At 37.4% G+C, this 23199-nt stretch overlaps 2 protein-coding genes across 10 annotated transcripts in view; one reads left to right on the forward strand and one right to left on the reverse strand.

Moving 5' to 3' along the window:
* Nucleotides 1–599, forward strand: part of EZH2 (enhancer of zeste 2 polycomb repressive complex 2 subunit) — a 52373-nt gene extending 51774 nt beyond the window's left edge. For 3 of the 7 annotated variants that reach the window (XM_054058702.1, XM_054058700.1, XM_054058701.1), the window contains exon 20: nucleotides 268–598. In XM_054058702.1, coding sequence (XP_053914677.1) covers nucleotides 268–328 — 61 coding nt within the window. In that variant the 3' untranslated portion in view covers nucleotides 329–598. Of the gene's footprint in view, nucleotides 1–267 lie in introns of all 7 variants that reach the window. The other 4 variants (XM_054058698.1, XM_054058699.1, XM_009568462.2 and 1 more) reach the window with 2 other exon arrangements.
* A 2031-nt stretch (nucleotides 600–2630) lies between these two features.
* The window catches only part of CUL1 (cullin 1), a 53936-nt gene continuing 33367 nt past the window's right edge, over nucleotides 2631–23199 (reverse strand). For 2 of the 3 annotated variants that reach the window (XM_054059056.1, XM_054059055.1), the window contains exons 8-22: nucleotides 19824–19986; nucleotides 16184–16314; nucleotides 13971–14078; nucleotides 13777–13883; nucleotides 12552–12600; nucleotides 11908–12039; nucleotides 11334–11451; nucleotides 10279–10355; nucleotides 9486–9617; nucleotides 8007–8099; nucleotides 6657–6704; nucleotides 6490–6572; nucleotides 4901–5006; nucleotides 4095–4208; nucleotides 2633–3253 (exon numbers count right to left, since the gene is read on the reverse strand). In XM_054059056.1, the coding sequence (XP_053915031.1) occupies nucleotides 3173–3253; nucleotides 4095–4208; nucleotides 4901–5006; nucleotides 6490–6572; nucleotides 6657–6704; nucleotides 8007–8099; nucleotides 9486–9617; nucleotides 10279–10355; nucleotides 11334–11451; nucleotides 11908–12039; nucleotides 12552–12600; nucleotides 13777–13883; nucleotides 13971–14078; nucleotides 16184–16314; nucleotides 19824–19986 (1542 nt within the window). In that variant the 3' untranslated portion in view covers nucleotides 2633–3172. Of the gene's footprint in view, nucleotides 3254–4094; nucleotides 4209–4900; nucleotides 5007–6489; nucleotides 6573–6656; nucleotides 6705–8006; nucleotides 8100–9485; nucleotides 9618–10278; nucleotides 10356–11333; nucleotides 11452–11907; nucleotides 12040–12551; nucleotides 12601–13776; nucleotides 13884–13970; nucleotides 14079–16183; nucleotides 16315–19823; nucleotides 19987–23199 lie in introns of all 3 variants that reach the window. The other variant, XM_054059057.1, reaches the window with a different exon arrangement.

Genomic DNA, 23199 nt, shown 5'->3' on the forward strand with positions numbered 1-23199 from the left:
TGAACTCGCAAGACAAAAAAACGTGGAATCTTAGTGTGTTGTTTCCTCTTTGGTCAAACTCCTCTAAAAGCAGTTTGAGTTGTCAACATTGTTCTGCGTCTGCAAATTCACAGGAGGACTGAAGGCTCCAGCTAGAGAGGGAACTATAGGAAATCCTAAGTATCAGTATTCCAGGCTGTGGTGCCATGCTGTTACGTCAAAATAACAAATCTGACATCTGACAGTGTTACTACTTTTTAATTCTGGTTTTATTTGTTTAAATTTCAGATATAGCCAAGCTGATGCCCTTAAGTATGTGGGCATTGAGAGAGAAATGGAAATCCCTTGACACCAGCTACCTCTTCTTTTAAACAAACAGCTGCCTTATCTTCAGGAATTTCTAGTACTGTGGGCAATTTTAGAAAAATAAAAAAGATGCAATTTGAAATTCTGTATTTGCAAAGTACTGTAACAGTAATTTATAGTAAGGAATTTAAAAAAAACCCAAGTTTTTATTGCCTTCTTACCAGCTGCAAAGTGTTTTGTACCTATGAACTTTTGCAATAATGTGGTGTGGTACATTTTTCAACCTTGAATAAAGAATACTTGAACTTCTTCATTTTTACTGGAACAGAGGTGGAATTTTGTGTCAGCCAGCTCAGGAAGCAACGTGAATACTTGCTTCCAATTTCAGAGCAAAGGTAGCTCCATACTTGTCTGCTTCTCTTGCTGTTAATTCAGTTCACACTAAAATGAATTTGAAGGCAAAACCAGGGAGGAGATGGCAGCGAGGCCGACTGTGGACGTAACACAGTCACGGTCTTGCATTTTTCCTGTATCCTCAGCATGAAGCTACATTCATCATCTCATGTGATGGTGCAGTTTAGAAACTCCTACAACTTTATCACAGCCAGTGCAGTTAAGATTGTTGAAGTTTTTCTCTACTTTTAGTTAATCCTAACAAAGGCTCTGTCCAGTAGCAGTAGATGCATTTCATGGGAGGGGAAAAGGCCCCTGCCCCCTAAAAAAACCCCAAACCCAAAGAACTAAACAGAACAGCTGTGACTTCAAGACAAGTTTGTGTACTTTCAAGACAAGTTTGTGGTACGAGGTCTGCTTTGCTCTGTCTGTTATCTTAATGGCCACCCACTGCTGAAGCAGATGCTGTGAATCTCTTCACTCCGTTCAGTCAGTGTGGAAGAAACAGACTCTTTTGTGGTGTTTGCTAAGAGAACCAGCAGTGGCCTTCCAATAACCTAAAGCCCTCAACTGCTGCTTCTCTGAAGCAACTCGCTCAGTAATTAAATGCAACAGTAAGTGCCCATACATTATCTTTTGCACCTCGTTAGCTGTAAGCCAGCCCACTTTTGCTTTCTACACATATTTTATATGTATATAAAAATATTTTTATATTTGTATATTTTTATATCCAAAACTGTATAGATTGTTTGGGTGTCATACAGGGCTACCACATTTATTTCCGATTTGCCAGCTAAGTGAACTCTGCAGCCTACTGCTCAGTACACTGTGATGCTCTAGACAAAGCCAGCTGGGTGGGGGGACAGGCACACACTAGAGAGAACCTGATTTCAATAAATCCTGTCACTAATGACAGTGCACGTTCTGCTCTGAGTGAGGCTCCCAGTCCCTGCTCAGCAGAGCCTGCTTCCAGACTCCCCAGTACAGCACTTGGCTGCCAGGTGTGATCTTGCTCTGCAGTACCCTAAGTAAGAAACTAAGAATTCATAAACCCTTACCTTACTTTGGGGGAGGGGTGGGTGGGAAATACAAAACGTAAAACTCACTACTTGGGTAAAGCACAGCTCCTCTCTGCAGCCTGGTCAATCACTGCATGCATAGTAACACTCAAATCTTTTAGTTCCTAGCACAGGTTGCATTTAATGGGAATTAACCCACGTACATCTTTCAACCTCAGGAAGGAACTGTCTATAGTATTTTGGGTTCCACATGCTCATACTTGGGCTGTTTCCAGCTGTTTTCCTAACAAGTTCTGGATCATTTTATGTCTTAGTAAATGTCTATGGATAAAGGAAATTTTCAATAACTTACTTGGAGACACAGACTTCTCCATCAGAGAAGTTAGTAGCTGATCAACTTACAAGCTGTAAGTCTCTGTGTGAATGTCAAAAGCTCCAGAAGCTATGGACACATTTGAACATGCTTTCTTCCATCTTCACCTATGATAACACATTTCCCAAATGTAAACTTCCCTCTATGCATTTCCCTTTCCATGATTCTTTCTCCGGGTCTATTACATGATTAATTTGCCAAAGGTTGGGGCCATTCAGTAAGCTGACAACACACACTCAGTTTTTCTAGTTTTTCTGTTCTACTCAAAGAAAACGGCAGCATGGAGGCAGGTAGGCTGTATTATATAGCATACTGAACAAACCAGCTCTGATTTCAGATGACTGAGTATTGCCAGGTATAGTGTAAGTATTTTCTATTCTCCATATCTTGTGAAATTACCACAACTTTCTTTTCAAAGCACAGACATCTCCTCCTACAAAAAAAGTAAAATGCACATTTGATAACGGGTGACAGTTTCTCCAGAGCACAAAATGTGCTTTAAATCACCAGAAACCAGGGAAAAGGAGGAAAAGCAAAACGAATTTATATAGCTTTCATAACCATTATACCTTTTTATTTACATTTAGAAAGATAAAGCATGAAACTTAAAACAACAAAACCAAATGCAACTTGTACAGAAATCTTTTAATTTTTCATTTTATTTATCACACATTAAAAAATGAAACACACTATACAAATGGTTTTTCATAGCAGATTACACATGGGTCCATTCAGACTCGCTCTCAAAGTGCTGCCAACATTTATAAGTGCTGCCTGTGATGGCAGCTGTTTATCATATAGCCAATGTATTGATTTAAATGCAGTAGCATGCAACCCTTAAAGGAGAAGGGTTTGATTCCTTTCTGTTCTTAAATTAGGTTAAATGGCATTGGTGTCCATATTTACATACTTGAAATGTATCAATCCTGAGCAGTTCTGATGTAAATCTGAGACTGGCCGATGGGAGTCCTGGTCTCAGTTATTAAAAAGGGAGGTCCAAATGGCAGCAGGGTGGCTGCTATGAAGTTCTGTTGCTTTCATTCTTTCCATCACATACCTATTTGCCGAGTGTCACACAGTCAAGTAATTGCTAATAAAAATGTTAAGCCAAGTAACTGTAGGTGTCCTTCTCACCATCTACACGTTCCAAGTACTCCTTCTCAATCAGAATGTCAATGCATTTCTGTGGGATAAACAAACATAAGAGATTACACGCTGGCAGAAAAGCCCTCTCTGTGGTCGCTACAAACCTTGAACAATTTTGGCCACTCAGTTTCATGCCAAGTAGAGAATGGGAGTAGGCAAAGGGCAAATCAAAATGCTCTCCTGTTTCAGACCACATCCAAGCACAGGACTCTACTAATCCACTAAACCGAACTCCGCTTACTTGATGCCATTCCAGGGCAGTGACTGGGAGATCAACGTTGATCATCAATATGCTAAGCAACTGCATAGCGAGACCGCAAATAGTTAAACTGAAATGCAGAGTGCTTTCTGTAAGTTCAGGACTTGCCTTGGGTGCATCTTTCAGCACTGGCAGCAGTTAATGCAACTGCTCTCCTGTGCCCGTTGTTTGCCCCATCTGTCCCCATGGGCGTTGGTGTAAAACCACTGATGAGCCCAGCAAGCAAACTGATGGCAACAAACACCACAACATCCCTTTGCCAACGTCTTTATTCTACAAGAGATCGGGGACCTGTTCTACTGAGCCCCCCAAGCAGTGCTACTCCCACAACAGACCAGGAACAAGAGGTAAGCCTGGAGCAGAGACTGCTGTAAACTGGCACTGTTGTGGGAAGATGCAATCATGCTGCTATTTTACTACTTAGAACAACAGAAACATGCATATTGCCATAACAGAAACCTGGTACTTCTGGTTTAAGTATTTCCTACTGTTTTTCAGTTTCTAAAACCCATCCTTGCTCATCCCATCTCCTCAGCTTCCCTTTTTGATTCAGAAACGTCTGTTTTGTTTCTATATATCCTCCTCCCAGGACAGGTTCAGAGGTGCAGTTCTCTCATACCTTAATTACTGGAACTCGTGGCTTGAACCTTGAGGACAGCTGTGTTAGCACTTCTCCAAGCAGTTGCTGGTGTTTTAGAACCTTCCTCATTTTCATGATTCTCACAATAGCAGCCTGCACAGCAAAGTCAGAAAGTTGTGCTTAAGAGCAAACTACTTGTCCCTCTGGATTAAGCCATTTTACTTCTGTAGCAGATCGTGTCTGCTAGCGCAGAAGCATCACCACAGCAAACTCGAGAAGCAGGTGGGGAGAAGTGTGCCTACAAACGTCAATTACTCATGCAGACTTTATGAACTCTGATTCTACACAGCATGGAGCAATCAGAAGTGGGTTTGACACAGGAATTTTAAGAATTCTGCTTCTGGGCAGTCACAACAACCACAGCACCAACCGGTACAAAGAGCAACATGAAACTAATCTAAGCAGAAAGCCTTCCTTATATATTTACCCTTTCTGCAGCCCTCTCAGTAGTACATTTGTATTTCCTTCCCCATCCCTTGGCTTCTCAAATGAATTCCAAATGAACTGACAGAAAACCACTGTTAAGTTTATACTACTGAGGTGTTAGTAGTTTTCACCCAGGACAGAGGTCTGGTGACCCAAACACTCACCAATGTGCTGTTAGACTCTAATCAGCTTTAAGAGTGTTGTAAATACATTTTTAGCTCCACTACAGTGCACTGCAAGGGCATGTTTTTTTCTAATAAAAATTAATGACACCCTACCTCCTCCATAAGCTTCACTAATGGATTACAAAGCTGTAATTCTAAGTTGATAGCACAGCAGCATTCTACAATACCAGTCACCTGAATCAGTAGTTTCCTATCTTCCTCTATGTTTTTGTGTGTAGTTTCTTGCTCCTGCTTCTGTTCAGTCTTCATTGGCACATTGATGTTTACTCTTAATTTTTTACTGTAAAGAAAGCCAGAAGTTAATGAAACAATTAGCTTCTTTAAAAACCAATCAAACAAAAAACCCTACCCCAAAACAAAACCCAACTCCAAAATAAAAGCACCACCACCACAATTATTTTACAACAAAAGGGGACTTTGGCACTTCTGAAAATTTTAGACAATCTTATTCAAATTAAAAAGAGATAAATACAACCAAAAAAGCCTCAAGCAACCAAAAAAAACCCCAAACCAAAATACCTTTTTGGTGGTTGTTTGTGACTTAATGACTCCAACCTAGTGATCTGAGGTCAAATCAGTGGTGTACAATTACACTATATTTGAAACATTTCTATATTTAGTAAGAAGCTTCCAGTCAGTGAATGGGACAAAGCAAGTCAGTGGAAACAGAATCACCTTTCTAATTTACAGACTGGATTCTGACCATAATGTGGAGAAATCAGTTTGTTTTGTAAAATTGAATCCTGCCTTTCTTTCACCCGCTCCCAGTGCCCATGGTTGCGCTTTCAAGACAAGGTGCTGTGTCACAAGTGGGGAAGGAGCCTCAGCACCAGGGCAGAGAATGGGGCAGCGCTAAGCCTGTTGGCAGCACTGGAAAATGCGGCCCTGGAGAAGGGATTTGTTATTTATTTAGTGTAAGTCTTGCACATCACAACTTTGGAACCACTGAGCTGCTTCCGTCACTACAGTAACCTAACCGACCATGAATCCTCAAACCTTTAATTACTGGTCAAGGAGGGGAGAAAGCAGATAAAGAAAGGTACAAGGAAAGATTTAAACGGTTTAAATATTTCTTCTGCTTGAGATGTTATCTTCAGGAAGTGCTGAACTCACTGAATTTATGTGTGTTTACATCTGTGCTCTGGTAAGCATGATAAAGAGTCACCACAGTAGAGCGAACAGCTTAAAACACACGAATGTTGAAAGCCACACTGGTTGAAGTAGGTAATAAAACTACTGAGAATCATGTTTATTAAGTTTTCTAATCACTGTATGCCCTGAAGTTCTAAAATGCGCCTGCGGATCTTATCTCTAGTGGATGAACATTTAAGACTTTGAATCTCTAGTGGATGAACATTTAAGACTTTGACCTTTTCTAGTCACTGAGCACTACTGTAACCTAATAAAACAGAATGTATTTTGCTGAGTGTACGCAAGTCATGCATCCTGGTAAAAAACAGCCAAGTTCTTACCAGAATTAAGTTATGCAAGAATTAGACAAGAACAAAAAGGAGAAATGAAAATATGTTCAAGCCCTGACGGACTTAAAGACGGTCCAAATCAGATAGCTAAAACCTTCCCTATCTCCTCTACCAGTCAACCGTCTCCTTTAGAGCTAGGACATTGGATCTCTACTTGAATTGGCACTTGAACCCCGGAGCTTTCACCCCAGGTATATTAGGTTTTACCCAAATTTTGAAAGCAGATGAAGAGAAAGGAGCTTTATCACACAAGGGATGCATGCGGCTGAAGTTTTTCCTTACTTTTTATAACCAAGATACAGTTTTATTAAGGTATCTGGCTTTAACTCCACCTCATCAACATTTGCATTTTCATCTTCCAAAACCTGTAAGAAAAAAATAAGGTAGATAAATATTTATTAACATATTCTGCTGAATGTTAAGGTCGTAAAAAAAGCAAGAGTACTTACAAGCAATTTAGATTTTAACAGTATCTGTAGAACTTGTGCCAAGATATCCTACAAAATTACAGAAAATATCATCAGTGCAGACAGCAACTCTCCCTCACTTAAATTATTTCAACAAGAATACACCTATTTACACTAAGAACTAGTGAATGCACAACACTGCAAAACTGAGTGTGTGTGTGTGTGGTGGGGGGAAAAGCAGTAAAAAAACAGTTCACAGAAATAAAATGTAATAAGGCCCTTTTTGAGTGTTAAGACATATTTCCCTCGTACTCAGTCAAATAACATCAAATTCTTTCAAAGGACTAATTCCAAACAACAGATCTTTCCAGTTGTTGTATTAGGAGCTACTTTGCAAACAGATTTATAACTGTAAATATTTTTTTCCCAAACCATCGCAATATAGATACCACTGCAAACTTAACCTCAGACAGCAAGTACCCTCTGCTTTCTGGTGAACATTTTTCTTTTCTTGCTTACACCAAAGATCTGTCCTGGTCACTGTTGCTGCTCAGTCACCCAGATGGCTACACTTCTGTTCTGTGGAGGCTGGCAAAGCTGCTGTTTTATCACAGCAGAAGTCTTCTGGGTTTCATGCAGTCAGTTCTCAAACTTTATGAAGAGTTTGGCCCGTAATTTGAGCCAAATATTTATTTTACGTCTCTATTTTATCTATCTACCTGTAAATAAGAGTCTATAATAAATGGCAACCCCAAAAGATTGCAGAATTTGCTGTAAAGCAGCAGCAGGAGTAACTTCCTGGATGCGTATTTCTAAAAGTAAATATCTCACTGGCTAGGAATGACCTAGCTTTCCAGCAGCCTTGATTCAAACCTACTAGTAAAGGACATAGATGCCACATAAACCATAGGCTATGTCTCCTTGGAAAGGAAAGGAGGAAACAACTTTTTCCACAGGAAAGAGTGAGCCAATGAAACTGCAGATTTTAGTAGGCTCAGGCATATAAGCCTTGAGATGTAAAGAACAGATGCACAGATAAATCATTTAATGAAATTGCTGTTTTTCCTAGAACGTGTTTTTTTAATATTGAAGCGTATGTAGTGAAACACTGAAAACTTACTACCAGAGCTCAGCAGGAAGCTAGGCAATTCACTCTAGTCATGAACAGTCAGTTATATACACACTAAAATTCAGCAGAAAACTAGGCAGTTGCGATTACAGGAAACTAAACTAGGCAAGTAAGTTGACCAAAAAGAGAACATATCTGTCTCCTCCAGGACAGAAAAAGACTCTTGCTGTTCAAGCATGTCTAATCCCAATTTCTTATGATATCAGGAAGAGCCCTGAAGAGCAAAAATATTTGTTCATATGACAAATGTGCAAAATCACTACCATTTTTATTTGGGTACTGTCCGTCAGCTGCTGCACAGTGTAGGCATCTTCTGTGTTGTACTGCAGTAAAATCGCCATCTGGAATGTGGATGCCTAACAGAACCCCCCCCCCCAAAAAAAAAGAGGATAAAAAAGAGAGGAGGGAAATCAGAAAATGAGAATGAGTACTTTCTGAATTTGAACAGCCTGAAATTTATGAGTTAAATACATATACTGGAATATTTGGACAACAGAAAATAGCCAACTCCTGCTTATCATTACACAATACACAAAAATCAGATGTTACTTGTACAACCAGAACTCTACCTTCCAGCACTATCTATACATAAACCCCAAGATTATGATAATTTAACTAGCTGCAGACACTTTGTCACATCGTTTATTATGGTGTCAAAGCCTTATCTTTCTACTTGCTAATACGATTCGTAATTCTTTTCCCCTGTCAATCTCCCACTTTTACCCATTTAATCTTCATTGAAGCCTACAGACTACTAAATTCATGCTCACAACTCTTCCAACTCCAGCAGAATAATGAAACCAAATTTATAGACAAGGCAGCTATCAGTGGCTTATTTGAGTCTATCACCACAGGGTTAACATATGTTGATGACAAGTTTAAAGTCTGAGATTATCTCACTGTTGTGAACTCCTCTCCTCTGTGTACTTCTTGAGAGAAAGCAGACGTGAAAGTATAAGCAGCATGAGACCTTATGCAAAGAGTTTGCAGTTGTCTCACACAACCCAGTTCAACACCTGTTTAAACCACAAGTTAGCATATTCCCCCTTCTTAGTCAATATTCTTTTAAAGATACATCTTCAGTGTCATTACAGTAAAAAAAAAAAAAAAAAAATCAAAGCTACAATAAAGGTTCTATTAAGATTAACACCAGCAACCATCTGGGGAGGGCTAACATTTATGTTCACTTCAATCATACACAAATCTGTAGCCATCACATCTTGCATCTGTGCTTTGCTTTATTTAAAGCCAGTAGCATTACTCACAGGAGTAAAGCTAATGAATGCACTTGAGCATCATAAAGAGTACCTAAACATATATATATATGTGTGTGTATACATACGAAGTTCCCCAATTAAGGAACCGAATGATTTAAAATAGTTAACTGTGATACATCACTACAGGCTGTTAATGAATATTTTGAGATACAAGCAAAATACAGCTCAATTCACTGTATTATCTATCAAAATTAGTTTGTGTGCAGGCACAGGTATTCACACCAACTCCACTGCTTTATCAACTACATACTTGACCACTTGCAGCACATTTATCTACACAACAGTCCTTTGAAGTAAGGAAAAGCAATTATCTCCAAATGAGGAGTAAAGAGGCTGAGCAGCTCATCCAGAAAACATAAGTGCAGTGGAGCAGAGTGTGAACACATCTTTTAAATGATCAACTGCATCTTGTTCTCCTAATGCCATTATCACCACATGTTTCTACTGGTATCATGTTATCCTTACCTGTAACGTGTATCTATTTTTGAAACAGTTGGTAACCAGTTCCCCTTTGGACAGCTGATACAACCATGTTAATTTTCTTCCACTATGACGACTGGCATAAAATGCAGTAAATCTCTGGTAGCTCCGTTCTAACTGTATAAAACCAACAACAAAGATTATTTATTTTCATTTACCCTAACTAGAACATGTTCTTTGAACTAATAAAGGAGAAACAAATCCAATCACCCTCGACTGCCACGTTGTCTGAATAAGACAAACAGAAATGCGTAGTATTCAAACTCTTCAGACTAGATGAAAATTTCCCCTTTTTATGAGTTTTTGCTTTAAAGCATCGTTAACTACAAACCTAGAAAAGCGCCGAAGTTCCATTCTTCCTTTTTTGATGCATTAAGCAATGCGAAAAAGGCAATTTCTTTTAACTGCCTTCATCCTGCAGGTAACAGCAGTTACTTATTTCTCAAATTCAGTAAGATTATAACTTCTATACATTTTACTGGACAGAGCTGAAGCAATGGAAAGAAAGTTTTTAAATAAACGTATACACAGAAAAATACGCTAACAAAGATTTGCTTCAGTTATTGTTGAATGCTTTGAAGAAAGATTCATTAACCAGGGTCTTTCCACAGGAGAAAATAGTTGCACACAATTCCCTCCTACTAGCTTACTCGCTTATCTTGTTCCAAATATCTTCCAGCCAAATAGGCAAACACCACAGAGACATTTCCAGTCTTGTAAAACAAAATTTCTCACATACTCACTCCACATTCGGATGTACCAAGTGCAAGCACCTCACCTCAGACGGCAGAGCAAACGTGCAGGACTGCTGGAACGGCCACGATCCAGAACTCAGCACCTGGATGCTGAAATCCACTGAAAGAGAGCGGAACACACATCAAGAGGCTGAGCTGCATCGCCTCCTCGTGCTCCCACCCTATCTTCAAACATGCAGTTCCAGTTCTAACGCAAACAAGAAATGGTTATGCCTTCCTCAAACTAACATGGTGAAAAATCATTAAGCAATATATATTTTCTTAAATCCAGACCATAAACCAAGTGTAAGATACGTTGCTGCAGTTGGATGGCTTTAGGCTTACTGTGGCAGTCATTTAATTTTCTCTCAATTGTTGTTAGTTAGTACTCTGTTTCTATCCCCACAACGAATTTCTCTTTTAAGATGCAAGTGTAAAAATATTAAGAGTTCATTCTTACATGTAACTATATCTCACCACTCCACAACTGCAAGAACAAACATTTCACATTTATACTTGTAAGGCATTTTGTGCAAGTCAGTGTGAATAATGTGAAAACTAAGTAAAATTTAAGCCTGACAATAAACAACTCTAAATCTAATCCAACAAATAATTATAAATTCTTTGAAGAATTCGTTTCAACGTGCTTCAATGAAAAAAATATTTCTTCATAAGAAAAGTGACAGGGCTGTCTAGCAACCTAAAACACAACATCCATTTTTCCTTAAAACTCTTGCAGAAGTATGAATTTAAGCCATGTTGTACTCAAAATCAAAACTGTTTAAAGAAAAACATCCTTCCAATTTAAAAAAAAAAAAAAAAAAGACAAGACAGGATTCAACTTAATTTAATTACATACCTAAAACATGAGCTGCAAAATCACGAGGAGGCTACCCATAACAGAAGATATAAAGTGCTATTAGAAGACAAAGTAAAGGCCTAAAAGACTAATTTAAAAATGCTAGCTACTGTGATTAAAGTAACACTAACTTCTGGGGATATGATGTCTAAATCAAATATTTCCCTCATATAATTAGCTCTGTAGAAATAAGAGGAAGCTAAACTACTCAACAGTAACTTATTTAAATGTATTACTTACAATCTAATGGTTCTGAATTGGTCAGGTGCTTTTTAAATTGCTCATTCAAGTCCTTGCTTACACCAATATCTTGGAACATCCGCTGCAGCTTGGAGGTATACTCAAAACCACAAGCTTGCTGTAGTTTAAAAGCACAGATACATCAGCAAGACACATTTTTGACATTGGAGAATGAGAAGAACACAGTATCAGAGGCTATTTTCTTAAAGGAATATGTATAAAGTTCAGTATTTCCCTTACTCAGAGTACTCATCTCAGCCAAACGTGCTCATGTTTTGCTTAATCCTGAATGAACAAGCGTTAGAGAAATTAAGCAACTTTTCAGCAGCCATTCCTTTGGCTAATTATATCCATGTTATTCATTTGGCTAAGGATAATTAATCCTAACTCCACTGGCCAGACATGCACTTTAAGCTTCTAGGAGATTAAAACAACAACAAATAAAGACGACCTAGTTTGTTTATTTTTCTATTGTACACAAAATAATGAAATTAAAGGACACTTATGAATGCTTTCCAAGGCAGCCTGAAGACCTGCAAAACGGTAGATCATGGGACAGTCATGAAGTACTCACTTTTAGTTTAGAGATCATGCTTGCCTCAGCATCATCACTAGCACTGTTCTGGTGTACAAGTCTTTTTGCCAGCATTTTAGCATAAAATTTTTGAAACACATCTTTATCCTCAATATACTTGAAGACAACCATCTGGAAAAGCCAAGAAAAGTTGTAAGAAAAAAAAAATACTAACGCATTTGTCTTGAAAAGGCTGTACAGTATTTACTTCATTTGCAACTGAATTTTTAAGGATAGTGGTTTTGAGCAGACGGGTGAGTGGTGGTGTGTTTGAAACGTGGATACTATTTTAAAAACATTAACCGTATATTACTCATGTACAGCCCAATATATTAATAAATATGTAGTGCGTATATGCAATTACATGAAAAATATATATAATTTCTCCGATATATTATATGTGTATATAGAATAGAAGTAAAAGCATGAATTCCATTTAGCCACTTTAAATCTGCTCTAAGGGGTGGGGATTTTTTAATAACAAAAAATACAATCAACAAGCCACACAGAGATTATTCTTGAGATGCTACGCAAAGAAATCAAACATGAAAAATGAAAGGTTTTCTTTCATCTGAACTGCGTGACAATTATTAATAACTTGTCAAAGCTTACACGGAAGAGAACTGTATTTATGGACATCTTACCACTTGATTGAGTGTATCTTCCAATTCTGCTTCTTCTGGATTCTTTGAGCTGCAATTAAAGCAGTGCATTTTCAATGAGTCCCAAAACCGCTGAATTAAAACAACACATGGATGTATATTGACATTTCATAAATAAAGGAACATGGATTGAATAGTTTTGGGATAAAAGATTCTTTACAGAGGAAACATTGTAGTGAAATGGATGCTTTTCTTTGCTACTTCACACGTATGGAATTCTGAAGTATGTCATTTTGTACACTATTTTTAAACAACAGGTTGAAATCCTGGACCATGAATTGCTCAGGACTTCCCAACAGCCTGATAGTTCTCAGGATTTACGAGTTTAAACACGGATCTCTCTCATCCTGCCATTTTTCTGCTGTTAAATGTTATCTTCATTTCTTATCTTAGACAGTACAGTGAAAAGAAAACAGCTCAGACAGCTGGGTCTTGACTGGGTGAGAGATCAGGTGGCACCACATTGTCTTCCTCTGTATCATGCCTGTCTGTCAGGCATACACCAAATCTACTCTGCAGAAAGCCGGTACTTGTAAAGGGGAAAATAAACCCTTTGCTGAAGTAAGGAGGGAATGGGGGAGGGAAAAATGGGCAAGCTTTTCTGGTATTGGGTTGTTTGGTGGTGGTTCTTTAACTCCCCTGAAACAGCTAGAAAAGTTGCCAGTGACAAAACTGACACCAATCCAGTATGAAGTGAACTGATACCAACTCAACATATGAGCTGCTGAATCATTTGAAGCCAAATACCTTAAATTATGAACCATGAGAGGTTAGAAAGCAGTTTCTGTTCTCCTCAATTTCTGCCCAGACACAAGAAGATACAGAGAAAACAACATGAGGAAAGCAAGACTTTTATTGGAAAAAGGGAATATGCATCTCCTCTTTACAGCATATAGCACAACTTGAATTTTTGGGAAAAAAAGCCTAAAATCCCTTTCCATTTGATTAAAAAACCAATAACTTTCTTTCCTGTAAGGAAAGAAAGGTTTTGTATCTTTTATTATTTCCCCCACCCTCTTCCTTAAAAAAGAAGCAAACTCCATATAATCTTTAGAAACAGACCTAATGAAATCTTTCTATTCAAAAGTGATATAATTAATTTTTCTTGAAACATTAAGTTCTGTTTCCAAAGACATAAAACTTCATTCGCTAAAACTTTTTAAAACAAAAGCAATCCTGAAATAATAATTTGTCTTTGAGGACGTACCTTTTCTTTAGTAAAGAGTCACAGTATCGTGCCAGTAGCTCTGGGGATTTACTGGATGATTGAGCCATTTTTGTCACTGCATTATTATTTATAAATCGACCACAAGCCTATAAATCACAAAAGACAGTGAAATTTTGGGAGACAAAACACTGAATAGAGAAAAGCGTTCACCATATGCCACTACATATACTTACCTTGTCTAGTGCAGCCACAAAGCCAGCATCATTGTTGAATGCAGACATGACTAAAGCATTGTATTTCTTATGGACATCCAACACTGTCTGTACATACATTTTTGGATCCTGCAATTAAAGAGAGATCGTTTCTTGCAACCTGTTGACTTTCTGCTTTCTACTTCCTCCAAAATGGAGCTACTCACTGGCCTAAGCAAGTTTTTTATGGGGAAAGTACACAGAAAGCATACAAGGCATTAGAAACGTTTTAAAAGGTAGAATAAGATCCAGACTAGTTTAGGTCCAATGTCCAGGACTTACATTAGCACAAGCTTTCATTGGCAGCAACCAGAGTGCAGAGCGTACTACATGATATACTATAATACAAAACCACTTAATCATTGCAAACATTTCCAAGAAGGACATTTTCAATGACATGAGCTCAATCTGAATCAGACCTGAGAGACCTGGACAATCATTAAAAGGCAGCTGCTATAGAAGAAACCCTTGAAATAAATCTGTAGTAACAATGTACCAGGTGTATCCCCACTAGATACAACTTAGTACAGAGACCTTGGTCACTGTTGACAGTTCTTAAAAATTGTCCACTCAAAACTCAGTGGCAGCCAAATGCCAACAAACATCAAGTTTATGGCACTCACAGACTGAGTCCTATGTGCAATTACTGATCTCTGCATATCAATAAAGATGGAATGGAGTCAGAGTAGAAACAGTGAAGAGCAACGTAAGCACCAGACAGGGCAGCTACTATACAACAGAAATGGCTACAAGTCTTCAGTTCCAACTTCAGATTAGAAGTTGGAACAGGCATATGACTAAGAAGGATGACTGAAAAGATAAACAATCACCAAAAGCCATGTTTTATAACTAAGGAGCACTTGATAAAAGTCATAGGAAAAGTTTAAGACAGATGGAGTAAAGAACATTTTCACATAAAAGACAGTGGACTTGCGGTACTTGCTGCCACAGGAAACTGTTGTGAGTAGATAGTATCATCAGGTTCAAGAACCAATTACACAAACTCGCAGACAACAGGTCCATAAACAAAAATAAAAGGACTGGGCATGGAGGTGCTCCCATAACATTCCTATCCTAAGTCTTCTGGATGCTGGCAACAAATGGCAAGAGATGGCCAGGGTTGTATCAGGATACCGAAAAAAATTTCCTGTTACCACTGAATACAGACAGACTACATGGACCACTGATCTAACGCCATGCGTGAGATGAAGAATTGAGATTACTGAGAACCTCCTAGACAAGAAATTCTAGTGGACTTGAAAGACATTCAGAAATGCATCTACTGACTACAAGGACTCAAACCCTCATAACTGTAGGCACTAAAAGCAGTCATCTTCCGACTGAAGGGCATTCTCATTAACAAAATTAATGGGAGTCTAGAGCACAACTCATTCTGCAATAAAAATCTAAAATAAGCCATGTGAGTCAAGCTAGTATGACTATTTCTCTCCACTGACTACAAAGAAATGGAGAAGCATTTGCCCAGCTGAATGTCTCTTTAGGCAGAGTATGAGTAAATGAAGTTAGGCAGAATCAATTCTACTGAAGTGTGATAGAAGGGCAACAAGGCAATGATGAGTAGTGATACTGTGGAGCGAAAGATATTGGAAGAATCTTAGGCAAGCTGGTTCCCAAGGGAGACAGGCAGAGATATTGCTATGAAAATTAAGAAGAAAGGCGTGGGAAAAGAAGAGGAATAAAATAGAAACAAGAAATGCTGTGGTCAGGAGGAGTTCTTGTAAATGGTTGGAATAAAAAGAAATAATACATACAAATCTCAGGCTTCCCCCTACCAAAGATAAGCAATTTCCTGGAGAAAGTTTTCAGTATTCTGGGAAATTCTTCTGAAATAAAATAGTCCACCAGAGCTTATGCTTCTTGAAACAGAAATACACCTGAAAGTCCACTAAGTATAGGATGTTGTATTTGCACAGACAGCTTTCCAGTCAGCATGATACCCTGACAAGGAGCAAAAACTTAAAAGGAAATCCCCAAAAAATCAGAGCAGCAACACAGCAACATGACTGCTATTTTAACCTTGCTGTCAACATTTGAGAATCATCTAGATGTCACAAATTAAATTTTTGAGATGGAAAACATAAGCAAACAAATTACACTAAGAAGCATTCATTCGGTCCCCTCTAATGTAAAAGTGGCAGGAACTACACACAGGCTTATTTTGATGAGATACTTGCATTTAGAGCAGCTTCTCCACATTTCTCAATTGCAGCTAGACCCTGATTATGAATATGGGTTTCTAAAAGTTTCTTCAGCTCTCCAAGGCCATCCTGGATTCGAGATACAAGGTTATACATGCGTCCCAAGTCTGGAAAAAACAAAACAAAAAAACAACAGGAAAGCCAACATCTCCCATTTGTACCAGGTACGACTCCAATTTCTCATTTATAAGTTGCCAATTGGAATTAAACATCCATCATCAACAAAAACATACATTCAATTGCTCCTGTAAAAAGCCACAAAAAACTACAGCCAAAAAAGCTACAGAGTACATCAAATCTTGGCACTAACCTGGAAAGCTAGGACTAGTCCAAGACAAAACAGCCTGTTAAATATTACTACCTTCACAATGCTACATAAGTCTCAAGAAAGAAAAAAAAAAAAAAAGACTTAAAATGTGGAAAAGCATTTAAGTTTGAATTAGACAACTATAAATCAGAAGAGGTGCAATGACTTAAAAATGGAGTTAAAAACCTCTTATTTAGATGAAGTTTTGAAGCATTGCCATGAATTGCAACTGTCATTAGTGTTACTGCTGGCTAAGAGTACAACATTCTGCGATTGACCACTGTCATTTGAATCTTATTAGGTACAGGACAGTTCTTAGATATCTAACCGCATGAACTGCAGCGCAGGAGCATTAGTGGTAATGTCATGGTTGGAAATCTAAGGCAATATGTTATGTATGGAGCAGGTAAACTCAAACATCATAAACCAAATTACTTCCAATAAAGCACTGTCAATAAAGCCATCTCTTCAAAAACGTTTAAGTAATTGAATGAATATCAGTAGAAATAATTGTATCATAAGGAAAGAAACACTTCTGATAAGCATTACCAGGGAACAAAACTAAACCAAAACCAAAGGTTAAAAAAAACTGGACCATCATTTCACATATGTTAAAGCCTCATAATAAAACCTCACCAGTTTTCAGCCAAGACCCAAGCCAAAATCAATTAGTAAATTCAGGAAGTCTAATATTTAAGAGGGTTTTGGTTTTATTATTCATTTTCAACAAGGCAGGTGCTTTGCACTTTCTGAATGCAGAACACTTTTTTTTTAAAAAAGCAAACTTTAATTTGGCCATAAATCAGGTATACAAAAGCACAAGTTACCTCTTGTAATCCTGCCCGCACTGAACAGGCACTCAAGTGTGAAAAAGTAAACAACCAAATTCGTTACTGTAAACTAATGAGGATATTTCACCTTGTTGAATCCATCCTAAGGCTGTCAGCTGCATTGAGCACTTCTGAAGTGTAAGGACTTCTCTGAAGGGCTAATGAGCACTTAGGTAGCAATACATGCACTTAACTCCAAAATACAACATACGGAACCTGCTGCCTTTAACAGTGAAGTGATGACACCTCTATTCACAGCCATTTCTGTATAATGCTTTCCATTCCTTAGGACTTTGGCAAGGTTAAACTTTTGCATTTGAGAAGTAAACATTTTTTTTTTCCTTCCAAAACCCACATTTGCTACCTGATACTGAACTTCTATAACATAAGAATACCGCTCTTTTACCCACAGAATTATAGAAAGAAAAGTAGGAAAACATGCTATAGACCTAAAAAGCTGCTTCTAGACAAACCTACAAATACAGGTTCACAGATTGGTCCACCAGGATGTCTGTATTTGGTGAAACATGCAAGAGATGCTACAAAGCCTCAAGGAAGATTAACATGGTAACTTCACCTAAACCATTACAGCCTGCTCCCAAGAAACATCATTATTTCCTAAGGGTATCATAGGATGTGAGTAGGTAACATGACAAATGTGTCCCACAATCTTTATAAGTAGTTGCGCAACGCAAAAAATTACAGAACGCCAACGGGAGTGGCCGGTAATAGGATATGCTTAACATATTTCACATGCAAGGACCTAAAACCCAATGTACTTCCAAGAAAAAAGCAATAAATATTTTAATAGAGAGCAAGATTTTATTACAAGTTTAGGACAGTCTACAAGAGGCTATTTTAGTATATTACAAATTTGAGTGTGAACTGATTATAGTAATTAAAGAATGAATTCTCGAAGAATCTTTCAAAGTAAATGTTTCTAATTTTGAGGCTTTATGAAACTTAAAAAGGGCCAGCGAATTACTGTAATTTGCAGAAGCAAAGCCCTGTAAGAGAAAAGGAAATATTTTGAAAAAGAAGAAAAAAAAAAAAATCAGGCATTTTAAAATGCCCAATGAATCCTAGAAATAACCTAAATGAAAGTAAAACCAAAGACACATAAAAGATGGTGCCCAAGACACAAAGTAGTCCTTTTCCTTTTTTTAACCATGACTGTATTAAAGGCTCACATAACCCATAAACTTGATAAAGGGAAACAAGAAAAACCTGGAAAGGCCTCCCGAGTCCAGAAGTTCCTTGTTTGTGCTATTACTATTCCTATTATCAGAATACATTTATAACGTCATTTTACTAGCCAACATCCATTTATATCAAAATGCCTTCCAATTACAGAGTAAGTATGTTTATTTAAAAACTCAAGTACAGCATAAAAAAAACCCCTTTTATTTACATTTGAAACAGGTAAATTCTGACCTACTAATCGTGCCGAATGAACTACCCTTTTCTATTTTGAAGCATCTTTTAGTTATCAGCATGATGATTAAACTAATTATTCACAGTTGCTCTTTTAAGGTTGATCTATCAAGAAAGAGAATCATAGTTGCAATTTACAACTCTCAAATGAACAGTATCATCAACAGTAACTTAATCGTGTAGTATCTCTTAAATTTTGTAACTTTCTTAAAAGCAGTATTTCAGCTACAGAACCTTACCTTAACTTCCTATATAGACCTAATTGCCCAAATGAAAAAATCAGTAACATCATTCATCCCGTCATCTGCATGACGCACAGGAATGATTTGGCCCTAGTTTTGACTATTATTCTATGCTAAGCATTAACTCCTGAAATAAAATCATAAAAAACAATTCCTTAAAGATAGCTAAACTCTTTGATAATCTGTACCTTAAGAGGAACTGCAGACGAGCCTGTGTTCTCTATGGAATTATAATCTTGATCCATTAGTGGAACTTAAGACTCATTTTCACAGCTAAAATTATTTCTTCAATTAATATTTTCCACCCTTTCCTTGTGCTCTACAGGCAGTTTTATATATTTTAGGTACTATATTTTGAAGTTATTCTCTTATTTGCTTCTACTCCTCTTTTAATATTCCCTATACATACTTGTAGGCAGCTTGGATTTTTGAATCTCATCGTGGACTCAAAAATTCATGGATTAAACTGAAACAGGTGGTAAGACTACTAGCTTGTTTTCCGCCTCACATGTGTCTCATGCAAGCTTCACTTCCTGCTGGAAGGATGCCTCAAGTGCTCTTAAAGCTCTTCCAGCCTTTGAGAAATCAAAATTAGTGCTGTTTTGCCTTAATATCTGGGATGAGAAAAGGTTCCTTGAGGCAATATTTTCAGCCACCTCAATTTAATCCATCAGTTTAGTGTCTATCTTGTCTCTTTAATCTAATTTCTGTAGAAGTCACATTTAGCCATCACCAGAATTTACATCATTCACAAATAATTAAGAAGGAGCTCTAAGCCTAAAATCAATGTTTGAATGTCCTACCTTCATTTTTGTCAGCATCCAACAAGTTCTGAAACTCTGTATGAAATATCTCCAGGTGTTTTTCAATAAGAACTTGCTCACATTTTCGTGCTAATTCATCTTGTGTGCTCTCATGGAGATATACCTGAACTCTACGCTGTTCCTCAAGAAGGCGAGCTTCAGCCTACAGAACAGAAAGGTAAACATGAAACCTGCATGGAAGGCAGAACAGAAACCCAACAGCAGAAAGCACACATCAGATGACTATTTAGTAAATTCACCTAGAAAACAACAATAAAATCAAACCTCTCTCATGTTATGGTCCACCTACTTAAGCAGTTATTTTTCTGGTAATAATGTGACCCCCCGGCTGAATTAATGCTTATGTTGATGATAATAATATACGCTGTTTAAGTGAGGGGAGAACAACAGCAAAATTGTTTTCCCTTTACTTCCAAATAAAAAGTTTACAGACAAATCTGCTGTCAAAAATGCTGAAAGCCGCTTACATGGGATGCTGGCAGTTTTAGCATCAGGAAGCTCTCTAGCTACAGAAATAGCTTTATTTAAGACAAACATGAAGCTACTTCATACCTCCACAAAACTAGAGTTGAAAACTACTATTTAACAGTATGTCCCTGGCAAATACATCTGAATGTTCTCATCTACATCCTTCCATGGAAGCTTCCCAATAATCAAGAATAATTTATATTATACTAGCATTTAATTTGGCACATGAAATGCTACATATGCATATTTTCTAGACCAAAATTCTAAATGCCACTAGAGGAACAGTACTTAACATAAAAATGTAAAACTGAAGTTGTTTATATAACGATTACCTCTATTTTGTTTGCAAAAGCCTTAAAAGATTCGCTTTACAAGCCATCTGTACTTGCAGCACATTGTTAGGGATAAAGTGCGTATGTCTTCTTATCAGTCCAAATTATTTAAATGAATAATGTCAACAAGAGAAGGAATTAAATTATTGCATTTTCCTAGTAATTCTGAATATTGATTAGGCGTGAAAGATCACAGTGGACAACAATAAAGAACAATTTCACTGCAAGTACACTGCACTGTATACAGACAGCTTTAAATAATCTCTGCTGGTGTTAGCTACACTCATTTCTATAACAATTTTGCACTTAGCTCTCATGAAATGGTCCTGGATTACTGTTGCCTACGGTTAAGCCAGTACAGGCCAAAGTGTGGGGGCAAAAAGAAAAAAAAAAAAAAAATCAACAGTTTGAGAATGGATATAAGCTCATGCTTCAGAGTACTTGCCAATTTCTTACAAGTAAGAAGTAGCAACTAACTTCCTTAATGACAGCAAATGCTAGAAACTGGAATAAGACTAGTAGGACAACTGATCTTACATTTAATCAATTCTGTATTTCCGTAGTTCAGGAAATTCTGCCATTTCTAACTGTGCTGCTTAAAATACTCTCAGACCTTCACTTTTAACATGAACAGTCATCTCTCACTTTAAGCTCCTTTACGAAAATCAATATTCATTCTGACATCAGGTATGTTTATACCCCCTCACTTTTTACGTTCCTGTACTTCCATTTTCCTTTTAAAGTCATATTCCAGAAACAAGGGGAAAATAATTAGCCTACACAACAGTATCTTTGGCCATTTTAGCAATAAAGATCAGGAGTTCAGTTTGATACTTTATTTCAAGGGACAATCTTAAGAAATACTGACCTTTTTCCCTACAGCATATCAGGCCATGACAGCTTTACTCATGAGTTCTGGCCTGAGAAGAAAAATTCACAATCCTTCTAAGCTCAGTAAGTCTGCCTGTATAACTACATACACATATACTAATTCTAATTAAGATTTCATTAAGTACATTTACAAGAAAAGGCTAGGATTCTACTACATCATGGTAACACTGCTGTTATGCTGGTGCGCACCATGGTATTCCAATAGTTTTTTTTTATTTTTATTTTGCAATGCTATAACTATTTACCCCCTCTTAGAACTCAATGCACAGTGCTGCAGTGAGAAAGTCAAGTTATGTGTACTAATAGCAAATTACTTGGTTCATACTTCCAGCAGATGACTTTTAAGACCTTCTTACTGCTAGTACATATGCCATGTGACTGCTGGACAACTTTCAGATTTTCACATCAGTAGCATTTAGGGCATTTTGTAACAGAAAAGAACTCTAATTCTCGCAAAACCTGAGTAATAATTACGGGGAGTACAACTGTTTTCCAGGCATTTAAGTGGTAAGCAAGATTACAACACTCAAACTGAAAAAAATTAGGAAGTTTACAAAATGGTCTACTCACATTTAAGTAAAAAATGTTACGAATGCCTTATGCATAATGAAGCAGGGTGAAACTGAAGGACAGACATACGTGAACTTTAAATTAATAGTTTTTAAAACTTGCACACCGTCTCTTGATCTCTCCAGCAGAGTGCATAGACGAGCGGAATCAGTCAATTTATTTCAGTGATTTAGCTAAAGAGCTTCAGTTAATGTTTCCCCTTTTTGTTAGGTTACATCCCTTAGTTTGTATCACTTTACGAGCTCTGATCATATTTGCTGTGGTGTCTAATACACATCTTTTTCAGTTTCATCAGTTAAATCTCAGGAAACAAGTAATGAAAACAGAGTTTCTTGTTCAGCTGGATTTCAATTTACACACATTATCTGTAAGAAGATGTCAAGACAGCCAGAATAGCTTGTATACCTTTGTAATGTACAAATTTGAACAGAGACTTAAGGCTACACACACACACACTTTCTTGCTGAAGATTTCCCTTGCCTTCTGCTAACTTTACATATGTTTTCTACTTCAACATCAGCTTCAAGCACAGCAAGTTGCTCTTTTGTGGATTTTAGTTCTAAAGTGTTAAAGATTGTTTGGTGTACTAATAAGTTTTTTCTACTTGCCACTAATCTCTAGTTCTGGAAATAGCAATGACCTTCAGACAGCTTTTTACTGTCCTGTACCAGAGAGGCCTGGATGAGTGAGTCATTCAGATTATCAGTGACTAAAATTCCCTTACTCTATTTTTGCATATTTTTTAAGGACAAATTGAAAGGGAAGTAGCAAAAATCATGAATTCAATAACAACAGCAAAGGAAATACAGGTACGTCTGGAAACTACAGGGCAACTGTTTCAGTGCACTCAAAGCAAGATTTGTTTTACTGTATTATTTCTAGGACTTCCACTCCCTAGTCTTTTTTTGGGTAAATCATTGACTTCAATGCCAAGACTCAGAACGGATGTGTTCCACAGCAAACAGAATTAAACAAAAGAAACACAAAGCTATTTCAGGGAGGGAAGTGTACCTGCATATTACCTACTCAAAAGGTTGTTCTTTTTAAAATTAAACTCAAAGGGGAAAAAAACACGTAGCAATTCAGAAAATGAG

This window comes from Cuculus canorus, chromosome 2 (assembly GCF_017976375.1).
Source record: "Cuculus canorus isolate bCucCan1 chromosome 2, bCucCan1.pri, whole genome shotgun sequence".
NCBI lineage: Eukaryota > Metazoa > Chordata > Aves > Cuculiformes > Cuculidae > Cuculus > Cuculus canorus.